Source organism: Aulonocara stuartgranti (genome assembly GCF_965226115.1).
Source record: "Aulonocara stuartgranti genome assembly, chromosome: 5".
Taxonomy (NCBI): domain Eukaryota; kingdom Metazoa; phylum Chordata; class Actinopteri; order Cichliformes; family Cichlidae; genus Aulonocara; species Aulonocara stuartgranti.
This window is the reverse complement of record NC_138943.1, coordinates 27,964,124-27,988,433: the sequence shown is the minus strand read 5'-3', so window position 1 is coordinate 27,988,433 and position 24,310 is coordinate 27,964,124. Positions and strand designations below refer to the sequence as shown.

At 38.1% G+C, this 24,310-nt stretch overlaps 1 protein-coding gene across 5 annotated transcripts in view; it reads right to left on the bottom strand.

The window, feature by feature from the left end:
- slc2a9l2 (solute carrier family 2 member 9, like 2) overlaps positions 1–24,310 on the bottom strand; it is a 104,759-nt gene that overhangs the window by 16,476 nt on the left and 63,973 nt on the right. For all 5 annotated transcript variants that reach the window (XM_082533224.1, XM_082533223.1, XM_082533226.1 and 2 more), the window contains 3 exons: positions 19,303–19,404; positions 18,891–18,966; positions 765–892 (listed from right to left, as the gene is read on the bottom strand). In XM_082533224.1, coding sequence (XP_082389350.1) covers positions 765–892; positions 18,891–18,966; positions 19,303–19,404 — 306 coding nt within the window. The remainder of the gene's footprint in view (positions 1–764; positions 893–18,890; positions 18,967–19,302; positions 19,405–24,310) is intronic.

Sequence of the window (24,310 nt, the reverse complement as noted above, 5' to 3'; positions counted from 1 at the left end):
ATAATTATGCACAGTAATAGTCCCCTGCACACACAGATATCCCCCTAAAATAGCTAAAACTAAAAACAAACTAAAAACTACTTCCAAAAACATTCAGCTTTGATATTAATGAGTTTTTTGGGTTCATTGAGAACATGGTTGTTGTTCAATAATAAAATTATTCCTCAAAAATACAACTTGCCTAATAATTCTGCACTCCCTGTATTTAAAAGATGGACATAGCTTTGATATTAAAAAATTAAGCCACTGGTAAACTATGTATAAAAAAATTGGTCCACATTAATGCTAAAAAGAATGATAAAATGCATTTAGTGTGGGCCTTCCTTGTGACTAACAAGTCATTACCCTATGAGATGGTGGTTAAAATACTCAGTCCATATTTGATATGGATCTAAACTAACCAACGACTGGTGTCATGGTGTCTACACTCATCTTTTACATCCAGTGGCCAGTACCCCAGTGTGTAGATACGATTGCTCCACAGAGGTGACCTGTCGAGGGTGTACGCGGTCCAGTAACAGCTGAGAACTGGATAAGCAGTTAAGAAACTTGATTGACAGATGATTGTGGATATGAGTGAGACGTTCACACTTTACAGAAGCTAGCTTTCCTCATTTGCCAGTTTTCTCTAACCCCATTTGGCAGAAAAGATTACATTTTATACGTTTTATAAGTATACTGTGTGTTATTTTTGTCATGATAACCGTGTAATTAAAAACAGATATTGTGGTAGCCTGAGAGTATACATAAATAATGCCACTTACTTGAATAAATGGAAAAAGGAGGCCCACGGCAAAGTTAGATAGCCAGTTTACTGTGCCAGCGATCATGAAGGCAGCAGGTCGATAAGACTGTTCAAACAGTTCCCCGGTCAGGATAAAGGGGATGCCACCTGACAGAGAAAAAGACAGATGCTTAATGATTTATTGATTGATTAATTTTATTATTTTTTTTAAAAATTCTCCAATCTGCTCTATATTTGTTACAATTGACAAAAAAAATGTGCCAGGTGACTTTAAGTTAGATATTAATAATCCCTCTAACTGTACTGCAACAGAATTTCTTAACATTGCTAAATTATTCATTTAGGGCAATGTGTTACCAGCCCCACACAGGATCTGGCTTTTACGCTTGACATATCTGTTAACTGTCGCCTAATGAAAGCCATTATTCTTACACCAACTCATAAAAAATATGTCTTGTTGTCTTGAGTAACAATAATAAGCACAATCCAAGGTTCAACCCTATCAACTGACTCATTCATCATACTCAGTTTTCTATCTTTGCTATATCTTCTAAGGTTTGTGAAAAATTTCTGTTGTCTGAGTTTTATTTATGAGTTCCACGACACGCCGATGATGTGGAAGTCTCAAAAACTCACAAAAAGTCATTTAAAAATATGATACGTTTGGCTTTAAAGGGTTAAAGAGGTTTTACCTGTCATAAATCCCTGGCACCTCTCTATCACAAACAAATCCCTTTCATCTCGCTGTGATCCAGATTACTTTAAAACAACCAGTTTCTTCCCTCCTCAGACTCCACTGCTTTAAAGAATTACAGACCCATTTCCAAACAGCCATTTATTTCAAACATCTTTGAGAAAATTGTTGCTCATCACTTCCTTCAGCTGGCTGAGGGAAACATCTTTGATTAATTCCAATCTGGTTACTGATCAAACAGCACCACTAAAACATGACCATAACCTAAAATTACTAAAAAATACAACACTAAAGATAAAGGTGACTATTCCACTTTGGTCCTACTAGACTCATCTGCTGTCTTTGACACCACTGATCATGTCATTCTTACTAACAGATTACAGAATTAGGTTGGCATCACTGCCACAGCTCTCAAATAGTTTTCATCACAATTATCTGACAGATACTTCAGTCCTTATCCGCACCTGTCTTATGTGGAGTCAGTCAAGGCTCAGTCATTGGCCCATTTCTGTTCTCTTTACTAATGTTACCCTGGTTGAGCTTCAAAGCCATTTCTTACCATTTATATGCTGATGATACACAGCTGTACTTTTTTTGTCAAGCCTAACAACCTGAACAGCCTCCCCTACATCAGGGGATGCTTCATTGTCTGTAAAAAAATGGATGTCCTCAAATTTCCTCCCATTTCAATTCTGGTAAAATTGAAGTTTTTTATGATCAGTCCTGAAAACTTCTCTGTGGAGCTCACATCAAGAAAGTGCATCAGCTCACTCTGGAGTAATATCATATCATCTCCTAAGGACGTTGGTATCACAGCTCTTAAGTTAATCTTGTTTCCTTCATCACAGAAAATAAATCCTGACTGTGATTCAATAATGTGGTATTGTTAATACGCAGTTTAGTTTTCTCCAGCATTGATTATTGGAATCATTAACACAAACACCACAAGTTCTGAAATTATTTAATGGGAATCCTCTACAGTTTCTATTCCAACAATACATGCATATAGGCATAAATCCTGGTATTAAGGTCCAGACCAAACTTTTGTTGAAGTGAAATAAAAGTTGCTTCCCTGTTGTCTTATCAATAAATGACACAACAACACAGCATGCAGTTAGAATATTTTCTTAAGCACACAAAACACATGAAGATGGATTTGCTAAATTCTTTTGGCCCCTCAATTATGGATGTAAACACAGTGCCACAGTTGAAAATGGCTAAAAGAGAAAACCTTCGGGCATTCTTATACAAACCAAAGAAACAGTAAAAGGCAACCATCTCTTGGAGCGCTGAGTCTTGGGTAGATTATGTTGGCAGAGAAGCCAAGAGTACCAACAATTTGTTGCAGTGGGCGTATAGCATGTGCAGTAGATTGAAAAAAAGCATGATTAAGGGCGCATGCAGCATGTTTTGCTTGAATGTAAATGACTGAAAACAAAATGCCTTTCAACATTGCTGTGCATGGTCAAGTGATGGAAGAGAATCACACGCAGGGTCATTGTTTATTTTCACAATGTAGACACTATTATTATAAGTTATGCCTAATTTGGAATCAGCTCCAGCCTGCAGAATACTGATGTGAGGGTATAGATGGTGTTCTGTGTAAACCAAAGCATGCTGTCGATTGGTGTTCGCAGGCAGCTTCGAACGTGGCTCCCTATAACCTCACACATCTCACAGTTTCTCCCACACTGATTCTAAACAAAGACATGCACACATGGATGAGTTTATATCTGCATTGTTACTTGTCTGGTATGATTTAAGATATCACTGCTATTGCCTTGTGCATTGTAAATGTGGTTGAAATATCCAACAAAAACATCGGCTAAGATAAAAATCTTTCAGACCAGTGGCTTTTGCATTTAATCCTCACAGCAGGTTTTTTGTTGTCACATAATTGCTTCTGAGGCGACAGTTAATGAGCTACAAGCCACATGAGCATTTTCGGCGTGTGGTGAATAAAGGGAGGAATGGCTTCCATTAGCCCTTAGCATCCTCTTACATTTAATTGCTTGTAGTAATAAACTATCCCATTGATGGAAAAAGATGCTTTTTAACAAATGTGACCAGCTGATTAAAAGTGATTGCATGTGTTCATGCAAGAACAGAGCTGACCTACCTACCTACCACAGGGATAAAGGACTGGCTCTGTGTGAGCACATTACAGCCTCAGATTCTTGAACAAAACAAAACAAACAGCAGCAGCAGGTAGTAGAGAAGATAATCAGCTTCACATCAGGTGCGTTATTTGAAAAATTCACTTACTGTGATAGTTTTCTTTATAATGCTAACACAGAAAACCAGTTATTTATAAAGCCTTACTCTGATTGAGAAATGATCTTTTCCTCTTCCCAAAGTCTAAACTTGACACCAAGCAGTTTTAATGTCGATTAATTAGGGGTATGACAGTCTGAGATGCATACCAGTCACAGTTCTGTCTTTCTGTCTCACCTGGTTTTCTGCAGCAATGAACCCCCCCCCCCAGCTTTGGCTTTGTGTATCAGAGCCTAATGTTACAGTAGCAGAAAGAAGACAGTGAGCAGCTGTGCATGAATATGAATTCACTAAGTCACATAACTAATTTGCATTCACATTCGAAGCCTTAGTTTTAAAGTTTGCAAACACGAATCACATTTACTGATAAATTTCAGACATATTAGGCATTTTGTGCATGATTCCTCCCCAGGATTGCAACTCTGATATAAATGTAACACAAAACTAATCACAGTAGCAGGACAGCACCACACGGGACAGAACAAATGTGCAGACACACAATGCAGAGAGAATGTGTATATATGTATAAGTTGTATAAGAGGCTAGGGTTCGGTGTGTTTACAACTATTAAAAAAATGGATGAAAAGCAAAGTGATATTTAGAGCAATTTAAGCTTAAAAATGTTGGCAATGCCTTACAATTTAACTTCAGTTAATTAAGTGGTTGAGGATTTGCCAAGGACAGCCATTTAATTGGGCTATTCATGTTATACGGCCAGCAGCATAAGTTTGTGGAGGAGACGGCATGCTACCATCTATGTGCTAGTTTTACCTAAATGTCAAAGCCCTTTTCTCTGGAAACATCCGTCTTTATGACCTGTGCGGACACATTTTTACTGTATGGCCTATTTATGTTAACGATTAATATCCAACCGCGTATATACATGATAAAATTGAAAAAAAAAATGTACGGGGGGAGATTCCTGCTAGAGGGAATTGCATTTATCAAAATTATACTGGCAAATGTTTTCTGCATTAAAACATACAATTGTGTGGATTACAACACGTTCACACTGAGGGACTCGCAGCTGGTGGGCAATGCATGCATACATTACAGCATTCTGACACGTTCGTGTTCATGCAAAAATATGACATGTGCATTGTTCCAGTGTTTATTGTAGCGTACATCAAAACCATACAAATGGAAGAAGAAATTTCAAAAGATATACATCCAAATACAAATCTCAGAACCAATGCTGTAGCTTTGCTATTCACTTGCTTACTAATGGATGGCGTGTTTAAGTGTATTATTAAATAATTAGCATTTATCTGCTAGTATGACAGAATGCAATTAAAGCTATTTAATAATTAAGAGATCATTTGTGACAGAAAACAAAAGGTTTAATTAAAAAACATGAATTAAATCAGGCCTGAATGATATAACATCACAGAGCAGATCAGACCAAAAAATGGGTTGGATTTGTGACAGGAACTGTTGCACTGTCCTTCTGTTTAGGGCTGAACGATTATGGAAAATAATCTAATTGCGATTTTTTGCCCCAATATTGCGATTGCGATGCGATATGCGATTATTTTTTAAGGTCTTTGTCTTCTGTATTATTAAACAAAGACAAGCAATACATCATATAGTATGGCCAATACTATATTACATTAATTTTAAACTGTTCTTTCCTGGAAGACAGACCTCTGTTATGATGACATGAGGTGATGCATGAATTGATGACTGACATTTTTATTTAACTTCTTCAATCACAACAGTATATTTGAACATACACAATAGTTTATTTTTAGCTTACAAACATCTGAGCATAAAGTGCTGACAAGGAACCCTGGTGTAAACATTAAAATGAAAGTCAGTACAATGTGCAGATTGCAGAAATATACATAAAAAAAATCAGTGGCTTTACCACACTCAGTTTTTCGACATCTGTGAACTACTAGACAGTCATTCAATTAAAAAATAATATTAAATAAATAAAACTAATAAATAAAAAATACACACATCTTACTGATCTCTGCAGTCAGTAACATTACACATAAAGTGCAAACATAATAGCAATTGTATAAACACACACACAAACACGCCTTTAAAGTTTAAAGGCGTGAAATTGGACGGTCTAGTTCTGATTAGCGTCACCGCTGTCTCGGTGGAGTTTAATAAACTCGGCCGTCTGCTTCTTGCTATCTAAAATATAACCAGACACTGGTGTAAATTCTCGACTGTCTCATATTTCTGTTTAATAAGTTTTCTGTTTGACGTTTAGTCAGCTGTGTGAAAACCAAGGAGGAACCCACCCGGGGGATTAATAAAGTTTTATTTTATCTAATCTAATAACTTTAATCTCAGCCAAACCGATTTACTCACGAACAAACAAAACACTGAAAAAAGCCCAACAATAACATTTTTAGGTTGTCTAAGTGACTTATATATTACGTTTAACGCGAGCAGCGAAACTCCGCGGTGATCTGAAAATGATGTGCCGGGAGTTGTGCCGTTCTCGGCCGCATCAGTAACCCTCGAGCTCCCGGCTAGCTGTCGAGCTGGTGGGTAGCAGACGCCTCTGAAAACGTCGAAGCACTTTTGCAAATATGGGATATCTTGATAAACCGAGCAGATATTTGATGTTTACACAACTACTTTCTCGCCTGAAAATATGTTAAAAGTTTATTTTGTGACCCAGAAAGATTAGTATGAGTAATTTTAAAACTTAGTAGCGGCCGCCATTGCTGGAAACTGGAGTTTGGCTGGGCCGCGCTATGAATTCTGGGATATGGTAGTAATTTGGACAGCCTTCGGCGCATCGCTGTGATGTAATCGGTCTACAAATGCGGCCTCAGGAGGATGCAGCCCATGAATTTGGACATGTCCAGAGTATAATCGCAGCCTTTGCAGTTAGAAAATTGCACTTGATCATGTCGCGATATTATCGCAAATGCGATATATCGTTCAGCCCTACTTCTGTTTCAGCTTGACCTGCTGCGATGTCAGTGGACTGGTTACGCGCTACTAGTGCCAGACCCTTGATCTGTTGTGCCTCAGGCAGACAGAGCTGCAGAGTAAAACAAATACAAGAAGGCCTCACTAGAGGCAAGTGGGTTTCTTTCTCTCTCACCCACAATTAGTTGTGACAGATCTTTTTGTTTTAAATCAACTTAAATATTTATCAATCATACATATAGTTTTGTTTCATTTACAAAAGCATAATCAGCATTATTGTTTATGAGATGGTTATAGTTGGTTTTAAATTATGCACAGGTCCCAGAGACACTGCTGTTCCTGGAACAATCTTGGTTATGTGCGTAGTCACCCCTAATGGCAAATTCTGAGCTAAGAAAAATCCTGTGTGACCTTGTCATAACTCATGTGGCTTACTCGATTGCTCTCCGTTTGTTGTATCTATGTTTCTAATATTATCTAACAACAGTTCACACACTAATTACATAATGGGATAATACTGTCACAGTAGCAGAATGGTGCCCAGCAAGGGCACAGCAAGGGTGTCATATTTTGCGGTATATTCAGAAACGTCCAAGTATTTAATGGATTTAGAAGTAAAAGATAATCGTGCTCAGAAAATCATCATTAATGCCAGTAGATGCATTTAGAGTTAGACTGTTAAAGTACCAGTTTTTAACATTTCCACTTAATATTTAAGCACATCACTGTGGAGTTTGAAAAGCAGCACCACTACTTAAACTGATGTACTGCTGAGCAGTTCTGAGTTGTTCTGAGGACTAAAGTAAAATGAAGTCTGGTATTCATTTACTAATTGTGACTTTATAAAATCTTGGCTAAAACATTTTAATCCTTGTGAGTTTGTTAAAGGTTATAGCAGAGCATTTATGGAGACCATCTGCAGGGATAACATTTTTTTTAAAAAAAAGCAACTAAAGGGAAAGATTATTTTTCTCGCTGATATGACAAGAAATGTAGACATCGTCTAAAATGTTACATGACTGAGAAAAAACTGTCAAAGCTCACAAAATTACTAGGATGTTTCTGCTTTTCTTTGCACGCCACAGAAATGCACATATCTATTACCGGCTCAGCTTCACATAATCAGATGAGACTTATAAAGTACGGCTGTCATGGACCTCAACACATCACTGCAGTTTTGTCAAGCTATTTGCAGGTATGTGACCACAAACAATGCAACACTAATGTGTCCACTGTTTTGGACAATAAGCCCCCAGTCAACTGGGCTTAGAAACATCCACAATCATCTGGCAACCACTGGATGCTAGATGTAACTGGCTGCTGGAGGTTGACAGCAGTTACTGGGAACATGACTGCAAAAGCTCGAGTTACTGGTCGTTACAATCACCTCATATTCTTTCACCCTCTGGTTGATGAATTGAGACAAAATTTGTTGCATTTGCTGTAGTTTCAGGGTGGGCTTTTTCCAAGCAGCCATTTTGACATTTAAACACAGGTGGTAGTAAACATTACTTAATACTCTGTAGCTAGATAGAAAATAATCTTTGACTTAAAAAAGATGGAAATGTCCTATTTTAATGGAAAGTAGGACATTAAAAGAGTTTAATATGGTAAATATATTGCACATTTACGTGCTAATCATCAGTAGCATAGAATTATCATACTCATGTTGGGATGCAGGCAACAGCTTTTGACTCAAAACACTGCAGTGCTTGCTAACATACAGCACAGAGTGACTAGCATGTATTTTGTGTGTCATCCAGAAAACATCTTTTAATCATCTCTTACGTTCACTATCCATCTTGGCTCATTCATTAATTTTGGGCAGTTTAAAAATAATTACTAGCTGGCTGACTGTACTGCATTATGCACAATAAAAAGTCATCATAAATATGAGATAATTACTTTGGATTAGTTTCTTAAAGTAATTTCCATCCAGGCGTGGGTCATGACACCATTAAGAGCCTGGTTTGGAGTCAGTAAGTGTGCTCTGGGCATCTGTGACATCTTTCTTTTATCTAACACAAAAGAGTAGCAAGTAAAATGTCACTAAAATAACTCTTCAAAAATGTGGAGGCTGCTTCTGCTATTCAATGAAGATCAAAAGATATTTTTAACTCGGTGTATTCTGGCGAAAAGAAAAAAAACTGGCTGAGCATCAGCATTTGACTAACTCCACAGCTGTTGTATTACCCAGTTCGCTGTGTTTACTCTAAGGCTTTTCTGACACTAAAAGAGAAAGATGTCTGTGAGAGTGAACTGCGGGGAGTTAAGCTCATATTCTGCCCACAGCAGGAAAAAAAAACAGCTGAGGAATTTCCAGGTCAATTGCTCTCTCAGCTTGAATATATTGTAGATGAGTCCAGAGGAGAGAGGCGAGGCCATTTTTGCCCAGGAGCAAGCAGAGTCATGGCACAAACCGGTGGCCCTGACTAGAAACATGCTAACTGGTGAGTTGATGCTTAATCTTTGAGCAGAAACGAGAGGCTTACCAACATGTCAGCGTTAACTTTGGAGTGAAGGGGAAAAGTCAGGATTGCAATTATTATATTATTATTACAGGAGACTGTTTGCAGGACACACAATGCTGAGTCCACACAGAGCTCGCATTGACAAAGGAATTCATGTGCCATCTCAAAGGATTCCTGATCCATGACACCATTCATGTTTCCAACAATAGGAAAACCTCTTCCGGCTGGTAATGCAGAGACAGTTATGAATCCAGAAGCAAAGGCATTTCAAGTGTTCTCTTCTTCACATTCAGGACCCAAAAGACAGCCGAGGACGAGCTCCTGGCAGAAGATCAATACCACATCTATGTGAACAAAACATTGTTTCCTGCTTTTCAGAAACCGGGCACTGTATCCATGGGTGGAATATTACAAAGTGCAAACGATCCTCAGAGGAGACATCAGCCTTGGGATGCAAAGAAATATTTATGAAGCTAAGAAAGAAATTACAACAATCAGGGCTCTACTGCAAACTACAGCAACTTATGATCATAATTTATATTTTTATGCTAAATGCAACTGTGAGGGTTGATTTAAGTGTTAATTCATGAGGCTAAATGACAAATTAGTCAAACGACATACTGTACAGCAAGACTGGGATATTAAAAAAAAGTAGAAACTCTGCCTCTGTGTACTGAGAAGACACAATAAATGACAAGAGATGATAAACACAAAAATGACAGATGCACCCACTCGCATATAATTTCACATGCAGAGACCATTTCCCTCACAGACTCATAAATCCATAAGACTTTACTTCTTTATTTCTTTTGCTCTTCTAATCATTTTTTTCTCCGTCTGCCACGCATCATTAAGTTTCCCCTTGGTGTGAGTTCACTCCACAGAGACGCTGCTCTTATCACTTCGGTTTCTGTGTGTTTTTGCTCGTGGCTCCTAAAGAGAAAGCGCATGCCACTCTTGTCAGGAAGCATTCCCATCTTACCCCTGGTGTCTCTCATTGCTTGCCACCTCTCACAACAGCAAGCCGGGTGGCCCAACATGTTTATGTCCAGATTCTCAGGTGAAAGGTGATTCATCTTGTTCAGTGGATTTCAGTCTCCTCTGTCGTGGCCTGTCTGTAGCACTTTGCAACCATCTTTTTGTCTTTCCCTCACTTATATCGACAAATGGACGATTGACTGCAAAAATCCATAACTTTCCAAAAAGAAACTCTTTTGTTTTAAATCTGATTTATGTGAATGGAACTGATTTGACCTAAATGTGTCGTGTATGATGGAGTTATCCTACTTTTGTTTTGCAACTCCCAGAAAATTATTCAATTGTACTAAAATAACAATACAAGTCAGGCTCAGACCACAACTGCCGATTATTTATTCAAATAGCTTTTAGCTGAATTCCAATGCAATTGAAAATCTTTACGACTGTGATTTAATTTACACTCCACCAAAGCTCCAGTGATATAAATAATAACAGTATTTCACCACCCACACACCACCACGATTGCGAAGGGAACTACACATAGAGAATCCTTAATGTTGTAGCCAAATTGAGTGTCCTTCACTCTCAAAGTAGCAGTACTACTCTATTACTAGCCATACTCACACAAGCCCTGCTCTGAAGAAGAGTGCTGCTGGGCTGTGGCTGTGGAGCCACATCTTGCACTGGGTCGCTGCTTCTGTCAAATTAGATACTCTTTGTTTTTGAAAAAGAAAACAAAAGAGATCACCGTGGTTCTGATTGGTGTATCGAATCTGGCAGAGCCAGCAGGGGCAGTTGTGCTGGCTTTGAAAGATGCAGGTATGCCCTAGGTTTGGTTTTTGGCTAAGAGGAACTCTGATTCTTAGCTCCTGTTCACATTAAAGCAGCTGAAAGCAGTATATATTTCACTTCACTTCACTAATAGAATAAGGTGTCACTCTTGGTCGTACAACCCTTATATGTGTTCAGTAATTTTGCACAAACATTTCACTTAAGTTGTCTGCCAGTGAAAAATGTGCACAGAGCCATTTTTATGTAAATACACAATTTACACTTGGACAATAAGGGGTCTAGTGTAATATGACAGGGAACACCAATTATTTTCCTTTTATCGCTGAACAATGTTTATCTATAGCGACTGCTTCAATGCTTTTCCATAATCGCCTCCAGGCAGATTTGCACTGTAGTGCACAAAAGAATGTCATTTGCATTTTATCCCACAAAGAAAACTCTCCTACAACACGTGGGTTTGTTTACTTGCTCCTGCAGTGATTGAATACTTCCATTCTGACCAACAGATAAAATGTCAAAGGAGCAACGTGATCAATATTAATATGTTAATGTTGAAAGAAATCACTGTGTGCCATCAATGTGGTCAGCTGATTTGGGGAACAAAAGGATTCAAGGACTCTCCACTGGATTATGTTTGTGTAAAGTGAGCACAATATGCTACAATCTAATTAAAAGTTTTCTTCAGCCACCTACCTATAATGAATGTTCTCAAACTCTCACGGGCCAGTGCTACCACTCAGCCTTCTAGTAGATGTACATTTGGTTTAAATTAGAAAATCCTAGAAGATTTTTTAAAAAGTTGCCCTCTGACTTTGAGGTCAAGGTCACTGGGATTCTCACTCTTCCGAGACTTTTAGTAGATGCATTTATAGTATTCATTTGCAAAATTGTTACTGCCTTCTGCTCAAGCTATTGTATTCACAAACTTGTCACATGCTGGCCTGGCAGGGGGACAGCTATAGGTCATCAACCTTTTATGGATGAGAGGTAAAATGATTATATCATTATTACTTCTGATTAGCGTCATTAAAATACATTAAAATAGTAAGCGGATGGTCACTGGTCAGGAGCAGGACAAGATCGCAGTTACATGTAACCAACCAGCAAAAATTTGACTGCATGAAAGTAACACATTACTAGAAAGAAAAACTTGTCAAAGTTGTAAAATGTTTGTTTGCAGCAGCTCACAGCCATGACTGGGAGGAGCTTTTTAAAACTTTCTCCTTACTGAACATTTTAGTAATTCCAGTGTTCAATTACAATGCTTCCCTGTGAAAAAGCTAAAAAAAAAAAAAAAGTTCTGAGGGAAAAAAATGAGTTCTTCTTCTGAAGATAACTAAGCTCAAAGAATAGCCACATGCTTATTTTTAATTCTGTTTAACTGACTCTGCCCACCACAGTCCTTTTTTTTTTAAAGCGCTTTGTTAGCGTCTTCTCCTCTAGAGATCAATTCTGCCATTTCCTCAAAGTGACAAGTTTATAGTGGCAACACTTTCTGTGAGTTCAGCCTGCATTGATCCCTTGCCCTTGTGCTCTGTTGTTGAGGATTAGAAGAACTTTTATTTGTTAGATCACAAACTTCATCTCCAGGCTGTTCACTAAAGAGAAGTCATCAGGGAACTGAGACAGGGAGAAATAAAGAGGATGAGAGATGAGTTTGTACCATACACAAAGTGCTTAGTTTGACAATATGGGTTTGTTTCTTGTACATGCTCGTCTCTCAGTGGTATGTCAATAGTGCAATATGAAAGAAAAGCTGCAAAGTTACACAACAAACCGACCAAAATAACAATGCACACATCTAGGTGCAAACAGTGACAGCTTGACTGTGAAATGCTTATTTTTATCCTCGGCGGCAGAATAATCCCCGCTTTACATGAGAAGTGACTCACCAGCATAAACTGATTTAATTGTTCAGCTGTGAAATGAGCACGTGCTTAAAATATTGATTTCAAGAACTTCTTCCAAATTAGATTTGAAACTGTTTACAGAGCAGGAGAAACCTCTGTCTGCAGGCTGGGTTTGCAGGGGGGCTCAGTTTGAATCCAACAGATTCAAATTCCACGTTCACCATGTGCCTGTATGGATTCTCTCCAGATACTCCACAGACATGCTTATTACATTAATAGGTGAGCCTAAATTGGTTGTACTGTAGGTGTGAATGTGAGTACATCTGTCTGTTTCAGCCTTGCGATAGACTGGGGACCTGTCCAATATTCACCCCACATCTTATCAAATGACAGTTGGAATCGCTTCCAGCCCTACCCCGCAATCTTGATTTGGATAAGCAGTTAAGAAAATGGATGAGTTTCTGTCACATTAAAATAATTTGGTACTAAACTTTCAATAATTTCTGTCAGACGTTAGGGCTGACTCCAAAAAGTGGCAAATTTATTTCACAGTAAGCAGGAAGACAGCTATTTTGGCCAATGCATCCAAACTTTGGATGTTGCCTTCAAGGTGCTGCACTGACGAATCAAAATGCACAGAGGCTCCACTAGCTGATTGATTTTTGCTACAGCTGAGCAAATTATCTCCTTAAAGAAAAAAAAATGCACAAAAAAAATCATATGAGATACGACAACTCTACAGTTTAGATTTAAATTAAAGCCAAGTGATTCGTGCTGTGGAGCAACACTTCACATGCAACTGAGTCAGTGCTATCACAAAGAGCTGCAGGCCCATGAAGCATCGCTGCAGTGAATATTGAGCAGGATGCAAGCTGAGGATATTCCTCCCTCGATTGAGCAACCCACGACAAAACGTGAAATGGACACAGTGGACCAGCAGGTCTATTTCACATTCAACTTTGCCTCTCCAAAATGTGAAATGGACACCCATGCAGAAATTGCATTACAAATAGGGGCAGATAATATATTTAAAGCCATAAAGTTGGTAGTGAGCAAAAAACTTATGAAGTACATCCCAGGGTCTGTAAATTGTCAGAATCAATTAAGCTAGGCGGTTTATATGTATATATGTTTATATGTACATACATGTAAATGTGTTATGTCTGTTTAAATGCTTTCCTGTGATTATTTTCATGTTGGCTCAAAATTAAATATTACCCTCTGCTGTTCCTACAACTTCTGCTTGCGTGTCCATTTCACATTTTGGACAGGCAAAGCCTGAAATGGACACAGTGGTCTGTTTCAGGCTTTGACGTGACATCGGGTTGGAATGAGATATCTGTTATACTGTTTAGTACTACAAATCCAGTAGAGCTCATTTAAAATTAATTACGTAAAAGTAATAATTAATTTTAGAAGGTTTTGTGAAAATAAAGTATTTGCCTAGACCAGGGGTGGGCAAGTCCAGGCCTCGAGGGCCGGTGTCCCACAGGATTTAGATATGACCCTGGGTCAACACACCTGAATCACATGATTAGTTCATTACCAGCCTCTGGAGAACTTAAGGACATGTTGAGGAGGTCATTTAGCCATTTAAATTAGCTGTGTTGGTTCAAGGACACATCTAAAACCTGCAGGACACCGGCCCTCGAGGCCTGGAGTTGCCCACCCCTGGCTTAGACCCACAAAGATCATTAATGAGTTGGATCCAACCTGTGTTTCTGTACAACACTTTGGGCAAACGTTTTGTTTTTAAACGTGCTATATAAATAAACTGGATTTGGATTTGGATTTGAACCCAAGATTCACAGGATATTTATTATGTGGATTTACAATTCGGCACTACCACTCAAATCATATCCCTTTAGATTCATGACGTATAACATAAGTACCCACATAAATGAAAAATAATGAAGAATATGTCACAACCACTGAAAGAAACACCAGTGCCGTGGGGGAAAAGACAATATTCCAAACTAACAAACACTTCACTACACTTTGGGGTTGCATTTATCTCTGCTGTCCCACAGGAAACAGTGACAACAGCATTAAAGCTATTTACTTTTTGGCAAGATAAAAGGAATTGCAATCCCAGGACTCTATAAAATAAAGATATATTTTAGGAAGATACTATTTATTGACTTGCTTCTGCTTCGAAATGACAGCTCTCAACTTGTTCTCCATGCAGAGTGTAGGGATGGAAGGAGTGATGGGATGCGGCGTAAGTTTGTTATAGACTATGCAGTATTATTTGTTTACAAAAATAGGAGGCACAGTTAAATGGGTTTAGAAACAGCTCAGGAGTGGTTTCTGACATGGGCTCAACACTCAACACGGGCGACAAAAAGAGAGAATCAGCAATTTCCAGTTGAGGTGAGAGTGTCAGCCTGCTAGAAGAAATTAAAAAAAGGAGTGGTGTGGAGCTATACTGCAGTACTCGAATGCTTCTATTTCAGTACCCTTGCACTTCAATGTATAATCGCTGTCCCTATGGTGACAGCTGCACAAATCATTAGCTTCATGAACGTATACAGTGATTCAATATACAGCCTGCAGCTATGAAAAGACCCAGTAAATCTTGACTAGACATATCTGCATCAAGGATGCTCCACAACAGCTTCAGTGTACACCACAAGAATGGATTTGCTCAACAGACAGCAGTTTCACCTGTCAATCATCTGAACATCTGTCTACGTGTGAAAAATGTGCATATTTTTTTTTCTTCCTGAAGCTTCGACAGCTGTCTGTCACTATTAGAAGTAATATGTCAAAAACAGCACATTCAGTAGTTTGTACCAAACAAGGTGTGTGGACATATGTGTTTGCTGTAATGAGCAGGTGTTGGAGGACTTTGTAAAATCTGTAACTAAGTTTCAGTTCAGACTGAATCTGCACATTTTGTTGTTGTCCTGTCCTCTCCCGAAAATATGTTACAGTTATTCTTGATAAAAAGAAGCCAGAATCAAATATTTAATTATCACCTGTATTGTTCAAGGATTGTTATAAAGTTTGAGGACAAAATGCCAAATTCATAGAGCAACACAATCACAATAAAAAAGAAAGCAGGCCTTCTTTCAGACCCAAGGTTTTATGTATCAAGGCAACATAAAAACAACAAGACTTTTGAGTCATGGAACAGGACAGAACCTGAATGAACTGAAACAACACTGTAAAGAACAGTTGACCAATGAGAGACTGATGAGTTCATACAGAAAATGATTACTTCGGCTTATTGCTGCTAAAGGTGGTTCTACAGTGACAATCATGTGGTGTACTATTTTCACACATTCTGCATTGTGGCTTAGTTTTTATTCGACACATAATGAAACAGTGTCTCGTGTTGCTGGTCGTGTGAGTTTGTCACTGAATAATTTTACCTTTGGTAAGGACAAGATAATTATGTATTATATACTGACACATAACATATCATTTTATTATCTCTGTATGTCTTAATTTTGCTGCCATGTACAGTAATTACAGCTAATTAATTTTTATAAGTTACCCTAAAGAAACATTTTAAATGCTGTAAAATGTAGAACGCTGTCACACAGAGCGGTGGTAATAATTTGATGCGAGCTAATCAAAGCTTCGTCCTTTCCTTTCTTTAATTGACGACCTCCTGTTACATCTATTTTATTGGCGCCAGTAATTTACTGCAGTGGTGCCATATGGATACATGCTTGGCCAGATTTCATGAGAGTTTAGCATTAATAAACAACTGGTTACAATTAAAAATGTTACTTACATTATAACTTATAAATGTAATTAACATTTTCACTTGACTGCAGTTTTACACTTTGCCCTTTTTCCATCTTCCAGTCCATCGTTTTCTATTTGACAGCACTAATATCCAGTTGAGGGAATATGTTTTAGTTCCATAAGCAACCACACTATGAAAACATGATATTTTTACAGAGCATTAACTAAACCAGCGCTGAGCTATTGTTTTAGATACATCACTATTTTAAACGATAAAACATACCAATATTCAATTAACAAAAAATATAATTATTTATGTGGTGGACTGTAATAACCAAAGGGTGTCACAGTGTTGTTTGAGTGTACTGCTACAAAACCCAGTTAAGTCTATTCTGTTGCATTCTCCCATGTAACAAGACTGCTGCAGATGGCAACTGCTAGCAGTAAATTAACCTTCCACCGATCACAGTTTTAATCTATTCTAATGTCGTCTATAAAAATCTCCATGAGTGATGGAAGTGAACTTAAAAGCCATCAAATATGTCTGCCAAATTTTGTTCTTCTAAAGGTGAACCCTGAGACACAGTGAAGAAACTGAAGCCTATGCCAAATTGGCTATTAGTCCTTGTGACAGCACTTTCTAGGACAGTGCAAACAGGGAATCCAATAAAGTCACTCCCCTGATCTCACACTGAGTAACTGCGCTGTCTGAGGCTCATTCAGCTTCCTCTAAAATATCCCATCGCACCACTAAACCCTAACAAGTACTGTACAAGCGCCCAAAGTGTGTCATTCCTGCATGTTTTGAATGTTACGTTGACACTGTGAAAGCTGGATAACTGTCTGCGACAGTCATATGAAGAAGCACAGAGAGATTATTTATCTCTTTTATTGCTCTGTTTAGCAGAATGGCAAAAAGGACAGGGTGAGAGAGCGATAACGACTAAACTACAGTCCAGGTGAGCTTCATACAAGATGCTACAAAGGCACAAGATACACCAATGCAAACAAGGACTAACTCAAATCTGTATCTGATGATTTCCTATGAGCCAAGACATTATTTTGGTTAAAGAAAAAAAATCTGTGAATTTGTTGCAACTGTGACAGCTGCACTGATTAAATTTCAAATACTAGTTCATAGTGCTAAAATACAGAAAACTAAGAAATGAAGTGAAGTAAAACACAACCAAATTTGGAAAGTAATAAGCTCATCCGGGACAATCAGGATCAGAAAAAGAAAGATTTGAATAAAAGATTCATTTTTTTAAAAAGGTTTAGTTTTTGTTCTCTTACAAGTACAACGCAAAGCATTAGCATTAGCATTAGAAAATGAAAATGACATTTGACAAAGCATTTTGAATGCTGGCCTTATCAAACTGCAAATTGGAAAAAGAGGAAAATGAAAGAAAGAAACATTCAGATATAAAAAACAATACCAAGAAAGCAGCTTCAAGAGACAGAGAGACAAGAAAGAAGGCTTTCAAGATTCAAAGATTCCAAGATTAAGAAAAAAATCATATATTTGAAGAAATAAAATTATAATTCAATGAAAGGGGAAGCTAAAAAGAGAAAATAAACAATAAACAAAAATAAAAGCTACAGCTCTGCCTTTTGTCATTATCAAACAGGAAAATCTCTCTCTGCTCTTATGGAGAAATATAATCTTTGTTTTTGAAATATCTGGGCCATGGTTTCCATGGTGAAGTGACTTAAGAGGAGGTGTGGCTGCTCATTTATCCACTGGAAGGCTCACATCACTACTGGGGTCATCCCTCTGGTGAAACCCCACCCCCACCCCCACTCTCAAGCCATTCACCAGGCATCAGTAGTGAGAAGCTTCATTTGTTTCAATAGGCTATAAATCATCACTGTGCAGTCAAACGATCTTCCTTTCCTCAGTGATTACCTCAAAAATGCACCTTAAAAAGAATTGATTGACTCAAATGGTGTTGTTATGTGCATTATGTCTGTGTCTCAGCATAAGGTTGTCTCATTTTCTTCCTCTTTATTAAAGAACTTTGGTATGAAAAAAATAAAACAATAAAATGTGCTTCACTTACTGTTGTGTGCGTGTCAGGTTTTTGATATTTTCTCCTACTCTGCAATTCCAGTCTCATTCTAAAGACACTGAGACACTTTACTGGGTGAATGCTCCCTGGAGATATTACTGCACAAGGATGAGCATGTGTGATGACAGGAATAGCTTCACCTTGAAACTTAAAGTCAAACTTGCACAAGACCTGCCGTGGACACTGCCACATTTGCAGGACAATGACATACACTGTATACTGTATGGCTCCTTTTTTAGTATGCTAATATATGACAGGAGCTTACTTTGCGATGCCAATCATTCCAGGCCGGAGTTGGGGAAAGTCACATTGATTATACAACAGGTACAGTACTTCACTGAATTACAGACACAGATTATTGAGCTAATCTGCTTGCAGGGTGTTTACTTTGATCGAAACAGAATATGTGAGTAGTTTTACCTGGTCCAGAGCAAAAGGAGGCAATCACAGCGAGTATGCAGACGTAACTGAGGTAGGGCATCCATGACACTCTATCCTGAAAGGAATCAGAGAGAGCAAGTGACATAATCAGTATTTTGTTATATATTACAGCTGCTGTACTGTGTGGTATTTAAATATTTTGCATTGTAAAAGTTTTGCTAATAAGTAATTACAGTTCAAGATTTTAATGATACTGAATGATGCAAAAAATGTTTCATAATAAAAGTGCTTTTTTTTATATATAAATATATGTACATTTATAGAATTTTGATGAATTTTAGAAGTTTGAGATTTGCAACTGTGTTAAAATCCATGTTTTCTCAGAATATATTTTTATGTTGCCTCTTCAGATATTGTATGTCTAGTATAAAGGACAGGAAGTGTGGCTTACCTGGAAATTAAGAAAAACTGTGAGTAGGCTGAAGAACACGGCCATGGAAAAGAAACCAAATATGAGAAGGGGCTTCCTGCCAATTCGTTCTATCACCAAGCCCTGGAGAAAAGACAGCATAATAAACAACAGGGTTTTGTATATCATTTTTGGCTGCAGAGTTAATTTTATCCAATTTATAGATCTGGGATCCACATGCCAATGGTCCACCATGATAAAGTTTATGACTATTAGAATTTGTCATTCCTTGTATGATTTGTAAAAAAAATTAACTGCACTCCGCCCATACAACCACTGAAAGCAGCCCATCCGCCCAATCACATCTCTTAACATGACCGGCCCCTCCCCTACCTTCACTGTCTAGAAAAGCTTTAGTGTGGAAGAAGTGGTGAGAAGATGGAGCTGGAAAGCTGAGAGAAAACTATAAAAAGGAAGTAAAAGCATAATGTGTCAAATTAACCAACATGTTAGCTATCGCAGCAGCTGCACCGTGAACAGTAGTACCAGAAACAACTAATAACCAGGCCTCACAAGTGACAGGAGGCTGCAGCTGCTAGCACCAGCTGTGGAGAATAGGCGAAGTGATGAGAAGGGTGAAATTAATGTGGTAAGAAAATTAATGGAGGAACATAATTAGGAAGAGAGAGATTCAAGGATTCAGGTAAAATGACAATGAGTCACTGCTAATAGCTAAAGTGTAGCTTCTCATTGTCACACGCTGCAGTGCAACAAAGAACTAACCCGACAACAACTGTGCCAAGCATGATATCAATAATCAAACAAAATGAAATGAAATATGAACATTATATGTGTACGCTATATATAGAGTGAGATATATCTCTGCTGAAACCTTTTCATTATTTAGAGACACATTCTTTATGTTGGCAGAGCTCATTACAGCCAGTTTTTGTAGCGTACTGACCTCTGGAATTTTATTTTTACTTGATCAGTGCAGGAGATAGATTAAAAACAAATAGTTAATGCTAATGGTTCTAGTGTAAAGTCTAGTAAAGCCATTAAAGGTCACTGATCATCAGTTTATCAGAGTGAGGGTTATGGTCCTGGCTTAAAAAGTTGGCCGACATATCTGTAAGGGAATTTGCCAGTTGGTCAGCACAACATCTGGGCATCTTTTAAGGTACTGTAGCTTTGCATAGGTTGACTCACTTTATAAAGGTCCAAATCAAATGTGTCCTGAAAGACCAGAAGTCATTACAATCACAGGACTTCCCAGAGTCTTTAAAGTGATTCTGCATTGTCTGACCTTAAGAACATTTGACTTTCCCGATAAATGAGATCTGATTGGCTCCTACTGGTCTCATGGGTAACCATATCACTGATTTAGATGGCATCATTTTGCAAAGTTGTCCTATCCCTCAAACCTTGCTGATATGCTGATTTACTTCACAGTTCACCCTGTGATTTGCTTCAGTGAAGCAAAGGCTTATATCCAAGAATTACCATCACAAATGGGATGGTCTGAGGTGCTGCCTATATATACAGTAACATATACATACAGATTTCATCATCCATAACACTGCATGTGGCTCATCAGTGATTCTGTCACAGTAGGTCTTTGACCGGGTCCGTCTAGATTATGGATGCAGCATGAGCCATGACCCTATTCAAGTGCAGGCCACAGCTGCAGGCCTTCTTCCATCATAGTCTGTGTGAATTAAATGGCACTGCTCTTACCTCTTAAAACCAGTGGGACTTCATGACGTTGTGCAAAAAGGTCACTGTTATTTGTACAATATTTGTTCCCATACCAAGGGGCTTCTGAGTTGAGACTGAGAGGCAAAGATAGCGGGTGTTTATGTATGGTGTAGGGGAGGTGCTGAGCTTTCTTAAGAAGAAAACAGATTTTTTTTTTTATGTTCCAAGAATACATTGGCTTTAATTTTGCTTTTTTAAGCAGTTTCCTATTAGCATGTTGCAGAATATATCAGTCTTCATTTGTAAATGACTCCAAAAGCACTGCAGTTCACTTAGGATGTATGTGTACATGTGTGTAAATACAGTGTCCATACCCTACTAGTCCCTGTAGGCACCAACTATTAATCTTCTAGGCTCTACCCACACTGCAGAGGCACACGGATTTGCACACAGCAGCAAAACTCCAGTTCATTAAGACCTCTGAAGGTGCGAGAAGCTGAATATTTATAAGCCTTATTTTGTATTTATATGACACAAAGTGACAACACACATTTGTCTATTGTAGCTTTTGTGTGCTGTACAAAGATGGTAAAAAGAAAGTACACCCCCTGATCATTTTAAGGGTTTACATATCAGGACAATTTAAAAATCATCTAGTCCCTTCCAGGTCATAAACTTAGGTAAATACAACGTCAGATCAACAACACAACAGATTTCACAATGTCATTATTTATTTAAGAATATTTAAGCCACAATCTAGAAACAATGTGTGAAAAATTAAGTGCACCCGATGACTCAGTAGCTTGTAGAACCTCTGGCAGCAATAATTTGAAGTAATTACTGTCTGCATGAATTTATCAGTGTCACATGGTTTTGGGTGAATTCTGGCTGACTCCTCTTTACAGTGTTGCTTAAATTCATTGATGTTTGTGGGTATTTGTTTATGCATAGCCCTCTTAAGGTCTCCTAAGCTGTTGGACAGATGGCCTCAAATACTTTTGGTAGACAGAGGAGCTCACGTTCACCTCAACAACTTAACAATGTGCCCAGGTCGTGTGGTTGCAAAACACCCTTCCACCACCATGCTTAACAGTTGGCGTCAGGTGTTTGTGCTGATATGCTGCATTTCTTTTTGGCTTAACGTGGAGCTCTGCATTAGGGCTAAACAGATGCAATTTTGCAAACTTAAGCCATGCTGGTATGTCCTTTTTAGAGAAAAAATTACATAGCAACCAGATTTCTCATTGCAAACAGTCTTTTTCTAATTGCACTGTCATGAACTTAAACATTCAACATGCTAACTGAGGCCTTTAAAGCTAGAGACATAGTTTCGGTTTCTGTGGCTTCAGGGGGTGAATTTGCTGGGGAATCCACTCTTGGAAAAATTGGCAATGTTCTTGAATCTTTTCCACTTGATGGAAACAGCCTTATGACACTTCCCACACTGATGGGCGGCAACAATTGCTTCTTCATTCATTCTTCATTGCATGTACTTGTACTGACATATACCTAAATGTTCCAAAGCAGCAAACTGTCAAAGCTTTTGCAAAAGTGCTCACACTTGCTGACTGATGATCAGTTAACCAAGTGCATTTAATTAGCAGCACAGAGCTGCTACTTACCTTCTTAATTCCCATGGAAGAAGTAAGGGTGTACTTAAGCCGCTTTTCTATTAGTACCTACTCCACCAGGGTTCCAAGCGATACGAGGTGATTCAAAAATGTGACATCAACAGACTACATGCCAAAGATTGGCTAGTCAGTGACATCGCTCAATTAGTCATGAGAGCGTCTCCTTCACAAAAATCAAAACTACCATTGCGTTTTTTATAGGGCTGCATATGTGAAAACTTTCTGTAAAGTCCTGCTGCTGAGGTTAGATTCTACAAGCTATCAAATGAGGTGTTTTTGTGTAATCTTCATTAAGTAAATAATGTCATACTATAATATGTCACATCTTGTGAGTTATCTTACGATCTGGACCAGATGATTTTTGCATGTAAAACCTAAGAATTGAAAGACAGTGCACTTTTTATCATGACTGTCACAGACGTGATCTGGCAGACATCATTTTTTCATTGTGTCATTCCTATAAAGCAGTTTGAACAGTTACGTTTTATTTTGCTGCTTTAATGTGGCTTAATATCATGTCACGCTCAGTTTTAATAAGCAAACTTCACAAACTTATAAAAAGATCTTCTAGCTAATGATAATGTCTCAGTAACTCTGAGAATGACTTAATCATACAGCTCCTAGCTTAAAAATAAGATACATTTATATAGAGAGTCATAAATATATGTATTTATTTTTATATGACTTGCAGCAAAACCAAATATGATTATGTGTTTCTGTGTCAGGAGTATTTGTGCCTATAAATAACACACTTAAGTACTGATTAAACAGGATTAAATGACAGCTCTAACAGAATAATACTCACAACCTAATATACTCTTTCTTGGCAGGCTTGACAGAGGTCAGAATGGAAACTTCAGCTGTCACGGTTGGCAGGATTAAAACGTCATGCCACTCTTCATCACATCAAAAAGCAGATGAGCCATTCAAGACAACTGGCCACAGCTTAAGGGCCCACCGGCCATTCTGTCTGTATAAACACTGAAAATCATTGATCATTAAAAAACAATCTCAGCTAAAAGTAAATCCACATTTTACTGTTTGGATCTTTTATTGTAGATTCAAATGCTTCATCACTACCAGAAGACCCATTTTGCTATTTCAAGATAACTTGCTTGTTTTGCCAAAGGGTTACATGTGTGACGACATGCCCAGATGTGCATGAAATAATGTGGGTTGGCATGCAGTCCTCGGCTCTTGTATGTTAACCAGCCTTATAGTGACAAGTCTGCCACAATGAAAGGGCGATTGCCCAGTAGGTCACTAGTAAACATGGCAGGTTTCTTAAAGGAGTTACAGTAGATTTGTTTGTGAATAACAAATTTATTTCAATAAAGCTTAGCATGTTATCGTAAAAATGCTTAATGATACATTTAGATCTAGATTGAGGAGGAAAAGAGAAGAGTCCATCAGTAGCTGATGAATAGTACAGAACTGACTGTAGTGACTGGAACACATAGATGCTTAATTGTTAAATTGGAAATTGGGCTTTCCAGTATAAAGGCTTCAGGATGCCAGCAGAAGTAGCATAAAGAGTAATGAAGTCCATGTAGGAAAGACATTTGGCTGGATGGATGAGTAACATGCACGGCTTTCATTCCAGAGTGTTTCATTCATTTTATTCCAGGTGTTTATATCTCATGTAAGAACAAAAGGCATCTTAAGGGAGCTAAAAACATGGTTTGGGTTAAAATAGATCCTTTTGTAATATTAGTGACATG